This window comes from Malania oleifera, chromosome 10, assembly GCF_029873635.1.
Source record: "Malania oleifera isolate guangnan ecotype guangnan chromosome 10, ASM2987363v1, whole genome shotgun sequence".
Lineage (NCBI taxonomy): Eukaryota > Viridiplantae > Streptophyta > Magnoliopsida > Santalales > Ximeniaceae > Malania > Malania oleifera.
In genome coordinates, this window is record NC_080426.1 from 93,162,192 (window position 1) to 93,184,456 (window position 22,265).

Below are 22,265 nucleotides of genomic sequence, written 5' to 3' on the forward strand. Positions count from 1 at the left end.
AAGAAAGTAAATCCTCCCACATTTGCAGGCGATCCAGAACCTTTGGAAGCAGAAAATGGTTTCAGAAGGTGAAGAAACCTCTTGACATCCTAAGATTGCCAAAAGAATACACGTTCTCAATTACCACTGGAGCTTCTCTTTTTGAAGGTGAGGTTGATCATTGACGGAAGGTTGTACGAGTCGAGGAAGAAGCTACGAATTGGACTGATTGGGAAAGACTTTCAATGAAAAATATTCCCAGGGGATATTCAACAAAGTTATAGGAATTTATGCAATTTACTAGAAGAAACTTGTCCATTAGCCAATTGAAAGCAAAGTTAACATAAGAATTTTGGAACTCTTTTCTCCACACATGCACGCTCCTTTTTTTCTAACTGCATAAGAAAAGGGTGATCTTAAAGAAACATACCGATCATATTCAATATTTTCTGTGGGAGATACCATCAAACTATTCGCACTTTCAAGAGCCAACAGGTACGCCACTCCAACCTATTAAACATACAAGTCAGTAGAAGTAGAAAAATATGTAATGAAAGGTAGTTCTGCTGAAAATTGTGATTTTAGGTTAGTCAAATCATCATTATTCATTTCCTCATAAGTGATCAATGTTTAAATCCCGGTAAAAGAAATCTTAGATAACATTGTATATCTTCATCTAGAATTTCAATTCAGTGCTAACACCCTTTGACAGCTACCGAGGAACTCTTTCCAAGCATGAACTCCTACTAGTTGATTGAATAAATCAACTCATATACTACTTCAAGGCTGCCCTTTCTCTTACAGATAAAATTCTACTAACAAAGCTCCACTAATGCTGATTTCAACTCCATTCTAGCATGCTTTTAGATTGTTTTTTTTCTTCTTTCAATAAAAAAAAATTATTACATGGAAAAAAGAATAGCTGGGATCATGCTTTTAGATTGTTTTTTTTCTTCTTTCAATAACAAAACATTATTACATGGAAAAAAGAATAGCTGGGATAAGACCTCTTATTTCATAAAAAATTATCAGTATAATAAGCAGGAGAATTTAAGTCTGCCAACTTTGACATCCTAGTTATATGTGACGAAGACTAAAAATGCAATAAATTGTCAAATGGAGGAGAAAACTATTTTCATTTGAACTTCCATTTTAAAGGTTTCGAAAATCATGCCTTCTTAATGTTCAAAATGCTAGAATAATGACAAGACAAGTGGGAGAACACAAACTTACAGCGGCAGAAGAGCTGAGGCCTGAACTGTCAAGTCCCTCAGACCCAGAAATGAATCCCATGATACCCTGCAACAAAGCAACAAACGATCACAAAGAGAAATCGCTCAAACAAAGTATTAACTGCATCCAAGTACAATGCGCAACAAGAACTAACATCATTTTCTACCAAAGACGTCACAAGCTGTGTTCAGTAAAATTGTCACCCAAACCCTAACATGAAATAGTACATAAAATCATTATTTTCAGGAGCCTGCAACTCTAAAATTAAACTGATTTGTACTACTAGGATCAGACTATATTGATAGCTGGAGTAGATGAACTGGATGAACCCAATTTATAACCTTGTTGGTTTGTTTTGGATATTATTTCTGTGCCCTAGGGGCCTGTTTGAGAAGGTGAAAACAGCTTAGGACAGCACAATGAAAAATAAAGTAAACCTAAAAATGAAGAGATGAAAAAAACACAAAACTTCTGTTGCCCTGAGTACATGAGATCACCCACTGGTGATGGGCTCATCCCACACTTCATTTTTTAGTGGGTTTCAAATCTCACCATCTCCCTCCTGACTTATGCATCAATGAAAACAATAATAATAAATAAATAAAAACAGAAAAAATGCAACATCCAGTGCACAATGCTCCCTGACTGGTTAAATGAAGCACTTGTAACCCTGGACATGGCAGCACTTGTAACTGGACATGGATCCATATTGTCTTTTAATTATCCAACTTTCCTGTTTTTCTCCAGAGACTTCAGAAATGTTTTCTTAGTTTAAACAAAGTGAGAAACCAAATTCAATAGGGCAAACCTGAGTGATTTGATTCCCCCTACTTTGTAGCGCATATAAGGCTCCTCTGGCATAATTTCCCCAACTACATTCTTCCTGAGACTTGGATGAACCATTTACATGGACATTGTCATTGGGCTTGACAGTATTCCTTGGGTGCTGAACCTCATCAACTCTATAAAACCCAAAAAGACCAAATAATCCAGTGCATTTAGGAGCTATACAACATGCTTTAAGTTCAACATGAACTAAAACCATACAACAGAATCATTCCATGCTTCTGAAAATAAAATCACGTTAGAGAGGGCTTAAAATGAGAAGGGAGGATGGAGGGGCCTCTGCATGAATATTGAGAATTGTAAGGCCAAAACATTATTGTGGATAGAAAAATTCAAGTGATTACCAAATAGGGCATATTACTTTTTTTATAAACAAATAAATCATATTAAAAAGAGCAGAATGTACAAGAAAAGAAAAAGGAAAAATTAGGGAGAAATTTTTTTTTTCTTTACATCAAAAGAAATTAATTACAAAGCTCACAGTCTAAACCAAAAACCAAATTCAGTGCAGTAGAGGGAACCAACAAGATTACTTAATGCTCATGGCAGGTTTTACTTCATGACTAGTAATAAGGATTTCTTAATAGTTGCAGAATCTATAAAAGGTGAAGTTGATAAATACTATCACATGTTTTAAAAAGGTTCACTACCAAATATCTTCGAGAAAAAATACCATTGTAAATTTTTTAGGTTACATAGGTATGAATGACAAACTAGAAACTAGATTCCTGAAAGTCAATCTAAGCAGCATAATAATAAAAGCCACATTCGTTCACAAATCATCCCTATGGACAAAAGAAAAGTAACATTACAACTAACAAGATATAAGTTTCTTTTGGTTTGTGGAATACTTATTCTTAGGATTAGAGTAGTTAAAATAGAAGAATTTAGTAGTTCAAATTAAAAAATATATGTTATTATCATAAAGCAAATAACAATCTAAAACTTTTTATGAATCAATAACAACAAATATACAACTCCACCTGTGATGCACTTAATGTCCTAATTTTTTCACACATAGCCAGTCCCAAGCCCGAGTAAAGGAGGGTTGCGTTAGGTAGCTGACAGCCAGCGTAAAATCTGTCAGATCACTATGATATGAATCCTTACCAAATATTTGCTGGGGCGTCCCTTACGAGCGACGCGTTGCATCACCACCCGAGTGTAGCGAAAAGTGGGCGAGGGTGGGCTAGGTCGTCGTTCCTAAGCGACTCACAGTGTCAACGCCCAAATACAGTGTCAAATATGCGAGGGTTCCTGCATCATTTTGGACGTGGGCAGGTAAAGACGTTAGTTCAGGAAACTAGGATTAGATTAGCAACCTGGAATATAGGGACACTTATGGGTAAAAGCATGAAAATTGTGGATACAATAATTAGAAGAAGAATTAATATAATTTGCCTTCAAGAAACTAAGTGGGTGGGGGAGAAAGCTAGAGAAATCGATAAATCAGGATTTAAACTTTGGTACACTAGAAAAGAAAAACATAAGAATGGAGTAGGCATTATTATAGACAAAAACTTAAAAGATAGCGTTGTGGATGTAACTAGAGTCAGGGATAGAATTATAAAAATCAAGATGGTATTAGGACAAGAGATAATAAATATCATTAGTGCTTATGCTCCTCAAGTTGGCTTAGCAGAAAATCTTAAGAGACAATTTTGGGAAGATATGGATAGTATTATACAAGGCATACCATGGACTGAGAAAATATTTATAGGAGGAGATCTGAATGGACACGTTGAAAGAGATAATAAAAATTATGAGAGGATACATAGAGGATATGGATATGGACACAAAAATGAGTCTAGGGAGATGATCTTAGACTTTGCTATGTCATATGATTTTAGTATACTGAATACTTGCTTTAAGAAGAAAGAAGAACACTTAATAACCTTTAAAAGTGGGCAAAATAGAAGTCAAATAGATTTTTTTTAACTAGGAGGGTAGATCGTTTATCATGCAAGGATTGTAAAGTTATTCCAGGTGAAAACCTAACCACACAACATAGAGTCTTAGTGTTAGATATATGTATTAAAAAATGGAAGAAAAATGATAAAATAAACCAGTGTAAAAGAACTAGATGGTGGAACCTAAAAGGAGAAAATATAATAAAATTTAAAGATAAAATGATCAAAGATGGGGATTGGATCATAGAAGATGGGATAGATACAAATACTCTTTGGAATAGATTAGCTAGCTCTATTAAAAAATTGCAAAAGAGATTTTAAGTGAATCAAGGGGAAGACTCTCGAATAGCAAAGAGAGTTGGTGGTGGGATAAAGATGTACAAAACATCATAAAGACAAAAAGAATTTAGTATAAAACGTGGCAAAAATGTAGAAACAGGGATAACTTTGAAAAATATAAGGAGGCAAGAAAAGATGCAAAAAAAGGCCGTTAGTGAAGCTAAATATAGATCATTTAATAGTTTGTATGATAGATTAGGCACAAAAGAAGGGGAAAGAAATATATTTAAATTTGCTAAAACTAGAGAGAGGAAGAGCAAGGACTTAGGAAATGTAAAATGTATAAAAAGTGAGGATGATATTGTCTTGGTTAAAGACGAAGTTATTAAAGAAAGATGGCGAAGTTACTTTAGTAAGTTGTTTAACGAAAACCAAATAGAAGGTTTAAACTTAGAATTGTCAAGTGAGGAAAAGACTAAAAATATAAGATTTATTCGCAAAATTAGAGTTAACGAAGTTAAGTTTGCACTAAAAAAGATGAAAAATGGGAAAGCTATGAGACCAAATAACATCCCAATTGAAGTTTGGAAATGCTTGGGTGATAATGGAATTATATGGTTAACTAATTAATTTATTTAATATAATTGTAAAAACTAAGAAAATGCTAGATGAATAGAGGAAAGGAACTTTAATACCTATATACAAAAATAAAGGAGATATTTAAAATTGTAATAACTATCGTGGAATTAAACTTATGAGTCATACGATGAAACTATGGGATAGGGTAGTTGAACAAAGATTAAGGTTAGAAACGAAGATCTCAAAAAATCAATTTGGTTTTATGCCTGGAAGATCTACCATAGAAGCTATTTATCTTTTAAGAAGATTAATGGAAAAGTTTAAGAAAAAGATGAGGGACTTGCATATCATATTTATTGACCTTGAGAAAACATATGATAGGATACCTAGGTAAGTTCTATAGTGGGTTTTGGAAAAAAAAGATATGTTGTAGGTATACCGATGTCATTAAGAATATGTATGATGGAGTAATGACTAGTGTAAGGACTATAGATGGAGAAACTAGAGAATTTCCAATTACCATAGGTGTACATTAAGGATCTGCTTTGAGTCCTTATCTTTTTGCTTTAGTGATGGACCAATTGACTAAGAGTATTCAAAAGGAGGTTCCATGGTGTATGTTGTTTGCAGATGATATTGTATTAATTGACGAAACTAGGGACGGAGTAGAGGCTGAGTTAGACTTATGGAGAGAAGCTTTGGAATCTAGAGGCTTTAGGATAAGTAGAAATAAAACAGAATATATGAAATGTAATTTTAGTAATGACAGGAGGAATATTGGAGACAAAGTTAAACATGATGATGAAGAAATAGATAGAACTTGTAGATTTCGATACCTTGGATCTATTTGGCAAGCTAAAGAAGAAATTGAAGACGATGTAATGCATAGAATTAAAGCAAGTTGGGTAAAATGGAGAAGTGCTTCAAGTATGCTATGTGATCGTAGAATACCTTTAAAATTGAGAGGGAAGTTTTATAGGACAGCTATAAGACCAGTTATGCTATATGGATCGGAATGTTGGGCGACGAAGAAACATAATATCCAAAAAGTAAAAGTTGCTGAGATGAGAATGCTTAGATGGATGAGTGGTATAACATTGAAAGATAAATTAAGGAATGAACATATTCGTGGTAAGTTAGGTGCAGCTCTTATAGAAGATAAGATAAGGGAGGGACGACTCAGATAGTATGCACACTTGCAACATAGGCCACATAGTGCACCTGTGAGGAAGAGTGACTTAATTATTGTGGAGGGCAGTAGAAGGAGTAGGGGTAGACCTAAAATAACTTGAGAGGAGATGGTGAGTAAGAATTTAATATCCTTGAATCTATCAAAAGAAATGGTCCATGATCGCATAAATTGGTGGAAAAAGATTTATATAGCCAACCCCACTTAGTGGGACTAAGGCTTGGTTTTGTTGTTGTTGTTGTAATAACAACAAATATACAAGGAAGAACTATTAGCAAATTTCACCATTGGAATGTCTATTCCATTCATGTTCCTTCTTGGATGGAATAATAAGGAATAGACAAAGAACAACTATTACCTCCATTTCCAAATTTTTCATTTTTTTCCGTCTTATCCTCAGTACAGCTATTTCATGAACCAAAAATGACCTAATTGAATCAATGGATAATTGATGGCAAACAAGTCAACAACAAGGAGACTAGTTGGTTCATGACTATATTATTTTATTGAGCATACACTTAGGCAGTCTAATTAGTGGTCATAATTTAGGTCGTCGCTAGTAATTACTCAGAAAATAAGTTCTGGTATAGCTAACCACAGGTATTTTGGCCATTGTAGCATTGTTTGAAATATATAAAAAGAGGCTTTCAGTTGAACAAGGAGCCATATTGTTGCATGCAATTATTAAAAAATAAATAAAATCTCACACTATCAAGTGCAGCAAGCACGCACGTTCAATTCTCAAGAACAGCCACTTCATTAAAAAGTTTCGTAGGTCATTACTGTATCCAAACCATGGTCTTAAATTTCCACAAATTTATCGAAATTTCAGTAGAAATTTCCGGTCTCCGGGACCCTTGAAATCGAAATGGCAGTCGATTTCCATCTTACATAATTTCCATTGAAATCTCAATAAATCATCCAAAATCAAAATCTCAAAATTTTAGCAAAACTTGTCGAAATTTGAAACATGCAATGAAATTTCCTAATTACAAGTGCTTTTGAAATTATATGAAAATATAAACCTACAACAACATTTCATTTAACCATTCATGTCTAAATTATCATTATTTGTATAATAAATGATATTTAAATGATTTATGAATTTCATTTGTATTAACTGATTCACTGAATATGTTTAATGTACATTATCATAAAAATATGTTTGATACATATATTATATTACAACTTCTCCACTTCATAAACAGCATAGATGTATTTACTTGTTATATATTAGTCCTAAAACTTACATTATTATGTCTATTAATAATTTCTAAAGCTTCCTAAAAGATTCCATGGTTTACTACTAACTTCCATTATTTTTCCAAATCAAAATCCAAATTTCTATACTTTTGGAGCTTCGAAATTTGAGTGGAAATCGAAATTTAAGACCTTGATCCAGACCACCCGTCACAGGCTGCCACATGGACAGACCATAGCTAAGTAAAATCACTTAAGTCTTGCAGATATGAGACTTGTAGTTATGAGACTTGCTTTTAGGGTTGATTTGAATCGCATTTAGAATCAAGAAATTTTAGTGAAAATGGCAACTATTGTCAGGAATATGCATGAGTAGATGTGTGGGGATGTGAGAGCGCAGGCTATTTTAGTCATTCTCAGCTCAATGTCATAAAAGAGGTAAGCCACCTCCAGTGGTGCAGCCATGTCTTAAATTTCCATGAAATTGTCGAAATTTCCGTTTTCCATCCCCCACAAAATCAAAATGGCAATCAATTCTGTTTTACATAATTTCCATCCAAATTTCAATGAATCATCTAAAATTATCGAAATAACAAAATTTTAGCGAAACTTGGTGACATTTTAACTATAGAGCGAAACTTCCTCAAAATTCAAAGGAGAGATATAGGAGCGAAGTGAAATTTCTCTCAATTTATTTTATTTTTTTTATTGAAACAAAAAAGATTATTACATGGGCTTTTGAAATTATATGAAAAAGTAAACTTACAACAACATTTTTTATCTAACCATTTATGTCTAAATTATAATTCTTTGTATAATAAATAAAATTTAAATGATTTAGAAATTTCATTTGTATTATTGAATATGTTTAATGCACATTGTCTTACAAATATGTTTGATACACAAACTTTGTTTTTTGGACAACAAAAGAAGATATCATTAATAGAAAGAGAATTTACAAGAGGGAGAATAAGAAATCTCCCAAGACAAACTGACTCTCCAAGACCAAATAAAAACATAAAAAGTGCCCAAGAAAAAATCATCCAGTCAACGTGTTCCTCAAATCTCTTTGTAGCTCCTGAAAACTTGCCCCTTTAAAAAATCCATACCCGACACACCACAAAGAGGCCAAATATTTTGTTTTTTCCAAACCAACATTTGATTAATTTTTTTCCCAGAAAATATCCAAGTATTACGTTCCATCCATAAACCCCATAATACTGAGAAAAATTCACACTTCCATGAAGTTGCCCTGCCCTTTCTTCTACCAAAGCCTGCGAAGGATATTTCTGAAAGGTCTTCCACAAAGGGAAGACACACCCAGCTTTCTTCCATAATGCCAAAAAGCATATTCCAACATACTTCTAGCACATTCACATTGCAAAAGAAGGTGAGAAGTTGTCTCAGAGTTCTTGTAACAAAGCACACATACATCGGGAAATAGAATCTTCATACGTCTCCAAATTTGCAACAAGTTATTGGTATTTATCTTATTAAGCACAAGTTGCACAACCAACCAAGTGAAAGCCTTTATTTTAGGGGGAACCTTAGCCTTCCAAATAGTGGGGTATAGCCAAAAAGAAAACTTGGAAGGAATCAAAAATTAAAATTAAAAAAAAAAAAACTGGTCTAAAGACCAAGAACAAACATCCCTCCCCGAAGATAGATTACTCTCGCTCAACATATCCACCATCTCCCTATTGTTTAGAGGTCTCCTAAAATGAAGATTTTAGGAAACCAAAGGACTACTAATTTGCCAGCAAAGAAAGAAATGGCTTTATTTTGTTGAGATCTAAGATGAAATAGATGAGGGAAAGAAGTAGATGTATGTTACTTGTAATATATTAGTCCTAAAACTTATATTATTACATCCATTAACCACTTCTAAAGTTTCATAAAAAAAAAAAAAATCCATGCTTTACTGCTACAACTACAACAACAAACCAAGCCTGAACTCCCACTAGGTAGGGTTGGCTACATGAATCCTTTTCCACCAATTTATGTGATTACCAACAATTTCCTTCGACAAATTTAGGGTTATTAAATCCTTATTCACTATCTCTTTACAAGTTATGTTAGGTCTACCCCTACCCCTTCTACTGCTCCTCACAATAACAAATTCATTCTTCCTCACTGGCGCACTATGTAGCCTACATTGCAAGTGCCCAAACCATCTGAGTCGTCCCCCCTTGTCCTATCTTCTACAGGAGCTATGCCTAACTTACCACGAATATGTTCATTTCTTAATTTATCTTTTAAGTCGTAACGTTATACCACTTATCCATCTAAGTATTCTCATCTCGGAAACTTTTATTTTTTGGATATGTTGTTTCTTAGTCGTCCAACATTCTAATCCATATAACATAGCTAGTCTTACAGTCGTCCTATAAAACTTCCTTTTAAATTTTAAAGGTATTCTACAATCACAAAGCACACTTGAAGCACTTCTCCATTTTACCCAACCTACTTTAACTCTATGTATTACATTTTCTTCAATTTCTTCTTCAGGTTGCATAATAGATCCAAGGTATCAATCAACTAGTGTTGTTGATTTCCTCATCATCAAGTGTAACTTACTCTCAAATCTTCCTCCTACAATTACTGAAATTACATTTCATATATTTTGTCCTATTTCTACTTATCCTAAAGCCTCTAGATTCTAAAGTTTCTCTCCATAATTCTAACTTAGATTCTACTCACCCCTAGTTTCACCAATCAAGACAATATCATCTGCAAACAACATACGCCATGGAACCTCATTTTGGATACTGCTAGTCAGCTCATCCATCACTAAAGCAAAACGATAAGGGCTCAAAGTAGATCCTTGATGCACACATATTGTGATTGGAAATTCTCTAGTCTCTCCATCTATAATCCTAACACTATTCATTACAAGTGATTTCCATTTTTTTTCCAAATAGAAATTGAAATTGACATTAAAATCAAAATTTCTGTACTTTTGGAGTTTCAAAATTTGAGCAAAATTGAAATTTAAGACGTTGGGCGCAGCTTTCTTATTTTTACTTGTTTTTATTGTGTTCTTTTGGCATCTCCAATTCTTTAAACCACATTAAACATGGTAATCAAAACATAAAGGATTCTAACCAGTGGTCAACTAATTTTGCATTATATCTCTCCCCTTCCCTCTCCTCTTATTTCTCTATTTTCTTGTTTTCTTTTCCTCTTATTGCTTTGATCTTGATCTCTTTAAACAATCAGAAGATCAATTGAGATGAAGGTAAAAAGAATTTGATGACCAAAATTAGAGAAAAAATCACTAATGTCAACCACATTGATGCTAACATCAACATGTGTATAACCAAATGTATTCCTAGTTTTGATTTTGACTTACGTTCAAGGTTTTTATATAACTTGGAGGGCCATAACCCCATCTTCAATGAAATGTCCCGAAAAAAATCACAACGTGTTTTACTGATCAGTACAAAATCTGACAAAAGGTGATGACTATTGAACATAAATGATGTCTTTAATACATTTTCGCAAACAAGAGGGAATGATAAAATGGAGAATAGAGTAAAGCAAGCAAGATAATTCAATGTGCTGTGATTGCCATGATTTTTATGGGCTGAGGTTCCATCAATCATTCAAATATGATAGAAAGGTTATCACTATCAACCAATTAGATAATGCTACAATATGAATTTCTCAATTTGCTGAGAGACAAACAAGTTTTCTAATGCTCACTGTAAGTGCATGAAATTACCATTTGCCCCTAAATTATGAAATTGGTCAGCATTTATGTACCACAATTATGAAATAAATATTAATTATCTTATGCTTGCACTCTCCGGTCAAAATTGGTAGCACGAGCATACGAGACAGGCTACAAGCCATGTGGCAGAGTCTCTACCAATCCCAACTCTAGGATGTTCTAGAGTCTTGGCCTGGTGAACTTCAAGGCTCACTAAGGAGAATCCTGACCCATTAGCCTTTTCTTTGATTAAACATCTCTCTCTCTCTCTCTCTCTCTCTCTCTCTCCCTCCCTCCCCCCCCCCCTCTCTCTCTCTCTCTCTCTCTCCCACTCTCTCCCACTAGTTCAAGGAATCCCTTCTACACTTGTCAATGGCTCCAAAATCAAAGGAAGATTTTTCTTTCACGGCTCTAAGGAGGGAAATAATCCTCACACATAGCACAATTATGTGCTACTAGTGCACATAAGGGGAAGATTTTTATGCTTTGAAAATTTAGGGAGGCAGGGGCCAGCCAATATATTCATGTTTCAAATAAGAAAGACACACACTCAAGTTGGTAGGCTCCCCTTCAGGCTTTAAAAGAGGTCAAAATGGTGTGTTGAACAATTCAGGAATATTCTAGCATGTCAATGACATTTCTCCAGAAAATCAATGGTTGGAATTGGTGGAATCTGCTGCCTTGTTAGAAACGTATCTTTCCAATAGCATAAGTTCAAGATAATATGGGGACAGGATACTAATTGTAATCTTCCTTTCAATTTTATGCAGCATGAGTTGCCAAAACACTTTAGGCACTAGGGTTGTTACTTGTTAGAACTTTTGAGACAAGTGGGCTATTAGTTAGACCTGTTATTGACCTCTTTTAGATTGAAAAGAAAGCAGGAAAATATTATCTTGGATGTAAGGCTTAAGGATTTGGGATTCCTCCCTTCTATTGGTGCAACAATGGAATGGTTATTGTTTGGGGAAATGTGTCGTCTTTCTTGAGCTGATTGTCAAGCAAGGTTCTTCTCCCTGCATTCTTTACTAGTGGTTAATCGGAGGGGTCAGTGGTGGCTTATCTCAGTTTATGGTCCTTCTAGATATACTCTTAGCTGTTATATTTGGTATGAGTTATTGAGTTAAATACGGTTTATGGTTATTGCTCTCCAGTCCTAGGTGAATCACAGCATGTGATTTTAATGAAGTTATATTCTTAAAAATAAGAAAATAGGGACTAGTTTTACTTCTGGTATGCACAAATTTGACAGGTTCATAAAGGAATGTGGTTTGATGGATCTCTCTTAGAGTAATGTTTTATTTTCTTGGTCTATGGAGCTGAGAAATCGGTTACTAGTCACTTAGACAGGCTTCTATTGTCTGGTGATTGGGAGGATGAATTTCCAAACCCCTATCAAGATGTGTTGGTTGGATCGTTACTTAATCATTTAATTCATTTTCCCATTTCATTTTGAGAACATGCTATTTGATCATCATTCTTTTCATTCTTTGGTTAGGGGAACATGGAATGCTTATTCTACATGTGGGAGAGAGGGTTTTAGGTTTATGAAAAAAGTTGAAGTGTTGAAGCATCTAAAAGTGGAATTTAGAAATATTGGGAGATATTAGTGTTAAAGAGGCAAATATGTCATCCGTGACATTTGAGCCTTTGCATAGAAAAGAGATTTCAAGTGGTTTGACTGAGGTAGGGGAAGAGAGCAAGTTTCCCTCGGCTCTTGAGAGTCGAAAATGAGTTGGATGATTTGATTTCAAGGAGGTTAGAAGTTGGAAGCAAAAACTTAATCTAAATGGAATTGTCAAGATGATTGTAATTCTTTATCATAGCTTGGCTAATGAGAAGATAAGGCAGAATTCATTAGGGATTCTAGTTTGGTTGTAGAGATGATAACAGATTTCTTTAGGATTCAGTGTTCAGATGAGGATTATTTTAGGCCTGTGATTAAGGGGTTAGAGAGGAGCACTATTTCTTTTTCTTTTTCTTTTTTTTTTGGACAAAATAAGGCAGTTAACTTCCAAAAAACAGATTACAAGTCTTGGAGGACAAGGAGTCCTCCCCCAGAGATCCAGAGTTCAGAAAACACGAACAAAAGAAAAAGGTCCTCTAGCATCCCTCTCAGTCCAAAAGGTCCAACGAATAAAACAGCTATGCTCCAAAGTATTCTACCATTTCTATGCTTTCAAAGCCCCTTTCATTAACCAGAAGCAGCTCTTCCACCTTTCTCAGAGCCACCCACTCTTCCCCCGCATAAAAAAAGAGAGCGTTCAAAACTGTGTTGCCACCCTACAATTCACAAAGAGATGAGCATTTGTTTCATCGCATTCACAACACATAATGCAAATGTTGGGATTAAGAGCCTTGCACGGCTTTCTTCTCTAAAGCAGATCATGCCTGTCAATCCTTTCCAATATCATGGTCCGAACAAGGGATTGAATCTTCCTAAGAGCCTTAACCCTCCAAAGAATGTGGTTCCAAGGGGAAACGTTAGGTGACCAAGTTTTCAAAAGGTGTGAGAGAAAAACAAAATTCAGAAGTGATGTACCCGAAGAACCACCCTCCCACACTCACAATTCTCATCCTCCCCAGTGGAAGGAATATGTCGATCCAACAAATAAAGTAGGATAGTGAGGCACTATTTCTAATAACCAAGCTTCTTGGTTAGGGAGACATTTTAGGGAGGAGAGGTAAGAGACTGTCCTTAGGATGGAGGGGGATAAAGCTTTTGTCCAAAATGGTAAATAAGGCAATTTTTTTAGGATTGTTTGGGTCATGATGAGTAAACTTTTTGAAGAGTTTTTAAAAAATTCTATTTAAATGGAATTGTTTGCAAAAGCATTAATTCTAATTTTATCAGCTTGTTCGCTAAAAAAAGTCATTCAGATTTTAAGCCTATTATTAGTAGCTAATTTTTACAAGATTATAGCAAAGGTTCTTGCTAGGTTGAGTGTGGTTTTAAGTGATATTATTTCACTCAGTGATTTTTTGAGGGCTAGGCACATCTTGGATGCCATCTTGTTGGCTAATGAGGTGGTGCAAAATGTTTGGAGGAGAAATATAGGCGTTGCTTTTAATTGGGGTTTTAGAATATGAAAGAGTTGGAGTTTTTGTATGAGGTTTAAATGAAGAAGGGTTTTTGTGAAATGTGATTCATGGATAAGGGGTTGTTTTTCTAGTGCTTCTTTTCTTGGTCATTATAAACAAGGAACGTAAGTCATGATCCAGGGCGTCGAGAGGAGTTAGACAAGGGGGTTCACTATCCCATTTTTTTATTAGTGTTTGGAGTGGATTTTTTTTTAGATAATTAAATTTTCATTAAAGAAGATAAGACAAAAATAATATATGGAGGACTAGACATCCTCCAAAAATCAACTAAAAGGGACTACAATAATGCTGCCCTCCAATCCTCTTGGAGATCGGAAAACAACCCCCCCCCCCCCCCCCGCTGAAAAAAAAAAAACCCAAAGAATGTGCCAAAAAGAAGCAAACAAGACAACTCTATCCCATAATAGTGGATGCTTTATGTAGGCTAATCAAATAGTGTCACGAATAGAGGTTTAGTTAAGAGCTTTGTTGTGAGAAGCAAGGGATTTGTTTCTAATTACATTCTCTTTTTCTTGTGTGATTAGGGAGTCTTTCTTGAATATTTTCACTATTGTACACATTTCTGAGATGTTTGATCCAAAAACTAATATGTGCAAAAACAATGTGGGTTATTTACTAATAATTTGTCGCCAAAGAGACCTTTGGAATCTGCTTCTTTAGCAAGTTGTAGCATTTTAGATTTTCCCTTGATTTATTAAGAAGTTCCTTCAGGTGGTAATCTTAGGTCAATAACTATTTTAGGAGCTAATTGTGGTTAAAGTATCTAAGCATCATGATGAGTGGAAGTGTGTCACGAGTCAAGCTTGTTCAAGGCATTATGCTTGCATATGACCACTTGTCTTCTGCACATGGGATGGGTAACCATCATGTAATTATTAGATCAAATTTTATTCTGAGTAGGACATATAATGTCTTAAGTGTAAAATGGGAGTATGACTCCTTAGTCAGTTTGATGTTTCCTAGTGTCAAAGCTAGAATAGCGTCTGAAGCTTTTTAAGGGAGGGTAAGTGTTTATCAATCATTGTAAAAGTCACTAGCTTTTGTAAACGTGTTTAACTGCTGGCTTCACTCATTAAACACATGTTCCCTAAGGAGGTTTTAACAATAAATTGAATTACTTTATAGTTGACCACATGACTCTTGTCTACTTTCATGCTTGCTAACTACTTTCGCTTAACTTTGTATTCAATGGTTATGAATTTCTCATGTGGTGAAAGTGTGATATACTTTTGACTTACTGGTTCAGAAAGAGAGCTATAACTAGTGCAACACAACCCTTCACAAGGTGTGAAGTATTTAGCCCATGATAGTTGGTATCAGACCTTGGTTAATTGCTTGTGAATTCACTTACCTTCCAATTGTGGGACTGTGTGAAACATTAGTAAAAGACCATAGGGTGAGACAACCAACCATGTAAACTTGCTAAACGTGTAGATGCATTGAAGGATCACGAGGACATCAACAGGGTTGGTTCTATGGTGGAATTGTTAGAGGACTTTTGCGCTCTTTATAGATCCAAATGGTCTCACTAGTAAGATAAGTCTGATGGTTCATCCTGCTAGATTAACATGGGTGCCAGAACCCCAAGCGTATGGGGGCCCCTGTGATGCTAAGGAGTTAGAGAACTTATTTGACATGAATCCATACTTCCATGCAATGAGGACTAACTCAAAGGAGGCGAAAATACCATGGCAACAATATACTTGAGTGGTGATGCTAAGCTATGGTGGTGAACTAAGTATGATGAGATTCACAAAGGACAATATGTTATTAATAGTTGGATTGACTTGAAGAGAGAACTCAGGGCCCAAGTCTTTCCTAAAAATGTCTACAATGCTCGGCACAAACTGCAAGATCTTAAGCACACTGATGCAGTCAAGTAGTATGTGAAACAATTCTTGGCTTTGATGTTGGATATTTGGGACATGTCAGAAAAAGACTAACTGTTCTATTTCCTTGAGGGGTTGAAACCATAGGCAAGGGCCGAACTTCATCGATAAAGAGTTCAAGACTTACCCATTGAACAAGTTGCCGCAGAACGCTTGAATAACACCGAGAGGAGCAAACCCAAAAGTAGGGGAGTCGTCACCCAACGGATCAACTTCTAAGGAAGCTTCATCGTTTTGGTCTTTCAACAAACCAGTTGTAAGGGTACGTTGGCATGCTTCTTATGTCAAGGCCCTCACAAAGTTGTTGACTGCCCTCACAAGTCATCGCTCAATAAGAAAAGGGCACAAGAGCAGGATGAGGATGAGGAGAAAACCCCAAGGATGGGTGCAATGTATAATCAACGTGTTGGAGAGGCAGACAAAAGAGTCAAAAGTTACTCAAGCTAAAGGGTTAATGTCTATGGATTTGCGAATCAATGGAAAAAGCCTGTGATATAGTGAATACTGAGGCTACCCATAACTCTGTTTCACAAGCGGAAAAATAGACACTCAACTAAAACTTAGAGAAGGATTCAAGATACATGAAAGCAGTTAACTCCACACCTCAACCTACTCCGAGAGTAGCCAAGCAATTGATTGTAAAGCCTTAACAATGGGCAAGATATGTGAGTTTAACAGTCGTACCGATGAATGGGAGATCACCCTTGCATGGTGCAAACTATTGCGAAGAAATGGGACAACAAGAAGTTCCTATCAGCCATAAAAATCAAGATGGGCTTGAGAAAGGGTGAGCAAACATATCTAACCATGTTGGTAGTGAATAACAAGGTAAATCAAGAGCGGATGCCTACTACCACCCACAATGTGTTGGATAAAATACAAAGTTGTGATGCCAAACAAGTTACCAAACAAATGGCCTCCACAACAAGGTGTGGGGAATGATTGAGTTGTTACTAGGGTTTCATGAAACCTTCAACTAAAGGGCCATATCAAATGGCGCCTCTAGGATTAGCGCTTAATAGAGTTGAGAAAGCAACTAGATGAGTTATTGGAAGCAAGTCACATACACCCTTCCAAAGCATCATTCGAAGTACCGATGTTGTTTCAAATAAAACGTGATAGGAGCATACAAATGTCTGGATTACTGTGCACTCAACAAAGTGATTGTGGTTCCATTAATTGCTTACTTGTTTGATAAGCTAAATCATGCTAAGTACTTCACCAAACTTAACTAGAATTCAAGCTACTATCAAGTGAGGATAGTAGATGGTGATAAACCGAAGACTACTTGTTGGAAACAATAAAAGGCATATGAATTCTTAACAGTGCTTTTCGATTTTGATGAATGCACTAACAATATTCTGCGCACTTATGAATCAAGTGTTTCACAAATTCCTCGACAAGCTTGTCGTGGTGTACCTTGATGACATAGCTGTCAATAGTTTTACTCTCATAGTTTTCAATAGTTCTACTCTATAAGAACATGAAGAGCACGTACGAAAGGTGTTCAAAAAGCTAAAAGAGGACAACCTTTTATATGAAGGGAGAGAAGTGTTCTTTCGTTCATAGGTGCATCAAATTACTTAGTCATGTGGTTGAACAAGGATGTATCCGTATGGATACAGAGAAAGTGAGAGCTATACAAGATTTGAAGATCCAAATGACAAAGAAGAAGTCGCATCCTTTCTTGGACTCACCAACTACTATTACAAGTTCATGGAGGGGTGCTCAAGGAGAACTGCCCCATTGACATAATTGCTAAAGAAGGGTGCTAGGTGGAACTAGACGAAGGAGCGCCAAGGAGCTTTTGACAACTTGAAGGAAGCCATGATGCGATCCAGTACTTGATCTTGCGGACATTATGAACCCCTTTGAGGCATAGAAAAATGCATCAAAATATGCCCTTAGTGGAGTCATGTTACAAGATGGACATTCTGTTGCATACTAGAGTTGTAAGCTTAGTGAAGTTGAGTGAAAGTACACAGCTCAAGAAAAGAAGATGCTAGCAATGAAATATTTTCTTCGCATGTGGTAGCATTGCCTACTTGGGTCAAGTTTCAAGGTGAAAATAGATAAATCGGTTGTCATTCATTGCTTTACGCAACCTAAGTTATTCCCCAAGTACGCCCATTGGCAAGAATTCCTAGGCGGATGAACAAGGTGAGACATTATGCTTGCTTGTGATCGCCTATCTTGTGTACATGAGATAGGTATTTGGTTAGCCATCATGTAAACAGTAGTGCAAGTTTTATTCTTTGAGTAGAATAATGCTTTAGTGTAAAATGGGAGTATGACTCCTCGATCAGTTTGATGTTTCCTAGTGTTAGAGCTATAATAGCATAGAAAGCTCTTTAGGAGAAAGTAAGTGATCATTAATCATTGTAAAACTCACTAACTTTTGTAAACTTGCTTATCCTGTAGGCTTCCCTCACTAAATACATGTTGCCTATGGAGGTGCCAATAATGAATTGCATTACTTTATAGTTTACCACAAGACTTTTGTCTATTTTCATGCTTGTTAACTACTTCCACTTAACTTTGCATTCGATGGTTAAGAATTTGTTCATAGTGGTGAAACTGCAGTATACTTTTGGTTGACTAGTTAAGCAAGGCTGTTATAACTAGTGCCCACACAACCCTTCACAAGGTGTGAAGTGTGCCTTGTTTTTTCTCTAAGAGATCATATTACCTTGATCAAGGCATGTCTTGCAACTATTGCACCTTATTGTTTGTCTTTATTTAGAATCTTGAGTGGGATAGCTGGTAAAATAGAAAAATCATGAAATCATGCAATATTTCTTTTGTAAAAAAATGGGTGAGAAGAGGGATCATTTCGTTAGTTGGGATGTTTTCAATTGGACAAGGATGAGGGTGGTTTGGGTCTTGGTAAGTAAGCGTCCGAGAACTTTGGCACAACGTGGCTAAAAATAAATTTGACTTGCAAGGAAATGGTGGTATACTAATTAGAAATTACATGTCGTAATCCTTGGAGGTCTATTTTGCAAATTATTTTTTTCTTCTTTTTGTTCATCAAGTATAAGTTGGAGGATGGTTCCTGTATTTGTTTTTGGAGGATGTTTGAGTAAGATGTTTCTTTTTTTAATTCTTCTTCCCTGCTTATTTTGTCTTTCCATCATTTAAAATGGCTTATATTTCTTCCAAGGTCTTAAATTTCAATTCCAACAAAAATTTTGAGGCTTCATAATTATGGAAATTTCGATTTTGATATCAATTTTAATTTCAACTTAAATGATGGAAACTAGTAGTAAAGCATGAAATTCTTTTATGAAACTTTGGAAAATATTACTAAACATAATAATGCAACATTTTGAGCTAAAATATTATAAATAAAATATATCAAGGATAGGTATATGGTATATAAGATGCAATAATTGTAATCAAATAACCATATTTAACATATTTGATTAATTTAAATGAAATTTATAGATCAATTAAATATTGTTTATTATATAGATACAACAATTTAGACACCAATGGTCAAATAAAATGTTATTGATAGTACCTAAGTTTAATTTTTCATATCATTTCAAAGGTTTGAAAGCTATAACTCATAACAAACTTGTAATAATCTTTAGTTTCAAGAAATAAATAAATAAATAAAAATAAGAGAGAGAGAGAGAGAGAGAGAGAGAGAGAGAGAGATAAATTTCAAATTGATTTTGAATCTCAAAACTGAATTTTTGGGGAATTTCACTCTACAGTTAAAATTTTGACAAATTTCATTTAAATTTCGAGATTTCGATAAATTTAGGATGAATGGAAATTTTGTCAAATGGAAACTGATTGCCATTTCGATTTCAAGGGTCATGAAAAGTGGAAATTTTAATAATTTTGTAGAAATTTGAGACCATAAATTCTTATTTCATGTTAAGTACTGATGGATTTTTATCTCAAGACTTCCATTTTCAAAAAATTCTTATCGGTCAGGAGGCTCTCATCTTTGCTTTCTTTGTTAAATGCTTCTTCTCATGGCCATAGGATGGATGTTCAATTATGGATTTTAGACACCCTAAGGCATTTTTCTTGCAAATACTTTCTTGATCATCTGATTGGCTCTTCCAAGTCTTTTCCTTTTGGAAGGCAAGAGTTCCCTACAGATATTTATTGAATTGGCAGTTCTTAATAAAAATAACACCAACAATCTGTTGCAAATTAGATGCCCTAATATCCCCTAATGTGTGTGTTTTATGTCATGATAGTTCTAAGACTGCTTCACGTCAATTTTTCCAATGTTCAGTTGCTTGGGGTTTGTGGTGAAGATTGTTTTCTTGGCTTAAAGATAATTGGTATGCCCAAAATCAATTGAAGGGTCTCTGCTTATTTCTTTTAGAGTAAGGATGCTTTGCTATTAGATTGTATTTGTAAAGGTGTGCAGTTTTTTTGCTATTATCTCAGGAATTTGATTAGAGAGGGATGCAAGACTCTTTTATAGTGGCGTCCTGCAGTATCTTTGATATGGGATAGGATGCATCCCTTAGGCTCTTTCGGCTAGTCAAGTACTTACATTAAGGGGACTTGTTTCTCTAACTTCCAGTGTAATTGACAGGCTAATTTCTCATTATTTTTATTTCCATTTTTTTATTGTAAAATTAATTTTTGTTCTTTCAAAGGATCGCTTATTCTTGGCATGGTACATTCTTTTATCTCTTAATGAAATTTCTTGTTTTGTCAAAAAAATCTTTTAACTGAGATTCAAACTTGTTTCTTTCTCATTTTATACACAAAGAAATATATTGTAAAGCGAAATGGAAGAATGTACAAGTGGGAGAATGAGGCATCCTTAAACACAGAAAATAACAAAAACAGAAAATGGGACAGCTAATGAAGTATGAACCAGTCCCTTTGGAAGTCCGTCAAAAAGGAACTTCTCCACCCTTTTAACCTATTAGAATCTTTCTCAACTGCTAGATCTCTAAATAAATATATATATATATATATATAACAAATGAAGAAGAAGAAGAACAAAAATGACACTAGGTTTACCCCCCAAAGGAAAAACCTAAATAATTAACAGGCCAGCCTTAAATACTATACCCTGCCACCAAAGCATAATCGTAAAGAATAGTAGAATCCACATCGATGCAAAGCAATCCCATGCTTAGACAAGTTGATCTTCAAACAAGAAACCTTCTTAAAAATTTGTAGAACATTCAAGACACTAAAATTGTTAGACGTTATTTATGTCTTTTAGTATTATTATTAATGAGTGCGCTAATATGTTAATTAGTGAGAGTTAGCAAGGCTATTATCATCATTAGAATGTATTTAACTTTTATAAAAATAGGGAGAGACCTATCTTCAAGTTAGTTCATTCCTTTTAATCAAATCTTAACATGGTATAAGAGCATGATCCAACCTAAACCCTATTCCTCTCAGCTGTCGCTGGAAGACACCATTCCCACGGCTGTCCTTCTCAAATCCACCTCCATCTCATATTAGTTCACAAAACCAATCAAATAGCCATAAACAGGACCCCCCCCCCCCCCCAAATGACCCACCCAACAAAACCCCATCACCGGAGGGCACCCTACGTGCCCCCATGTGCCAGAGCCAGCCAAATGCTGGCAGGGCTGACCCCACGTGCCAGCCCATGAGCGAAGTTCCAACCTCTTTTCTTTTTTTTTTTATTTTCCTCTGCCATGCGCTGGTTCCTTCTCTGGACTATATTATCAAGCTGTTAGACCAGTTTTTTGCTCAAAAATTCAACCTTTTTCAGCCATGCACTCGTATTATTCCATTAATTTCTGTTCAGGGTTTGTGAAGGCTACTTTGTAAGTTTTCTTTTGGATCCGGGAGCGTTCGTATGTTCAGTTGTGAAGCTGTGGCAGTGATATATCCATTAGTGAGTTGTTCACCTTGCCCGTGGTTCTTTCGGGGCTTCACATAGTTTCTGATTGTCCTGATTATTGATTGTTCTTCTTGTTTATGGTGTGGTTGCTGATTTGTAAGTGCTATGGCAGTGCTATATCCGTTGGTGAGTTGTTCACCTCGTCCGTCATTGTGTCGGTGCTTCACACAGTTTGTCATTGTCTCGATTAGTTTTGATTGTTCTTCTTGTTTTTTGTGTGCTAGCTGATTTCTGAGTGTTGGGATAAAATCTATAACAACAAAACAACAACAAAACCAAGCCTTAGTCCCACTAAGTGGGGTCGGCTATATGAATCTTTTTCCGTCATTTTATGCGATTATGGACCATTTCTTTAGATAGATTCACGGATATTAAATCCTTACTATCCCCTCCCAAATTATTTTAGGTCTACCCCTACCCCTTCTATTGCCCCCCACAATAACTAAGTCACTCTTCCTCACAAGTGTACTATGTCGTC

At 35.4% G+C, this 22,265-nt stretch overlaps 1 protein-coding gene across 2 annotated transcripts in view; it reads right to left on the minus strand.

The window, feature by feature from the left end:
* Nucleotides 1-22,265, minus strand: part of LOC131166321 (galacturonokinase) — an 81,825-nt gene that overhangs the window by 40,911 nt on the left and 18,649 nt on the right. For both annotated transcript variants that reach the window (XM_058124765.1, XM_058124764.1), the window contains exons 5-7: nucleotides 2,021-2,174; nucleotides 1,213-1,278; nucleotides 410-489 (exon numbers count right to left, since the gene is read on the minus strand). In XM_058124765.1, the coding sequence (XP_057980748.1) occupies nucleotides 410-489; nucleotides 1,213-1,278; nucleotides 2,021-2,174 (300 nt within the window). The remainder of the gene's footprint in view (nucleotides 1-409; nucleotides 490-1,212; nucleotides 1,279-2,020; nucleotides 2,175-22,265) is intronic.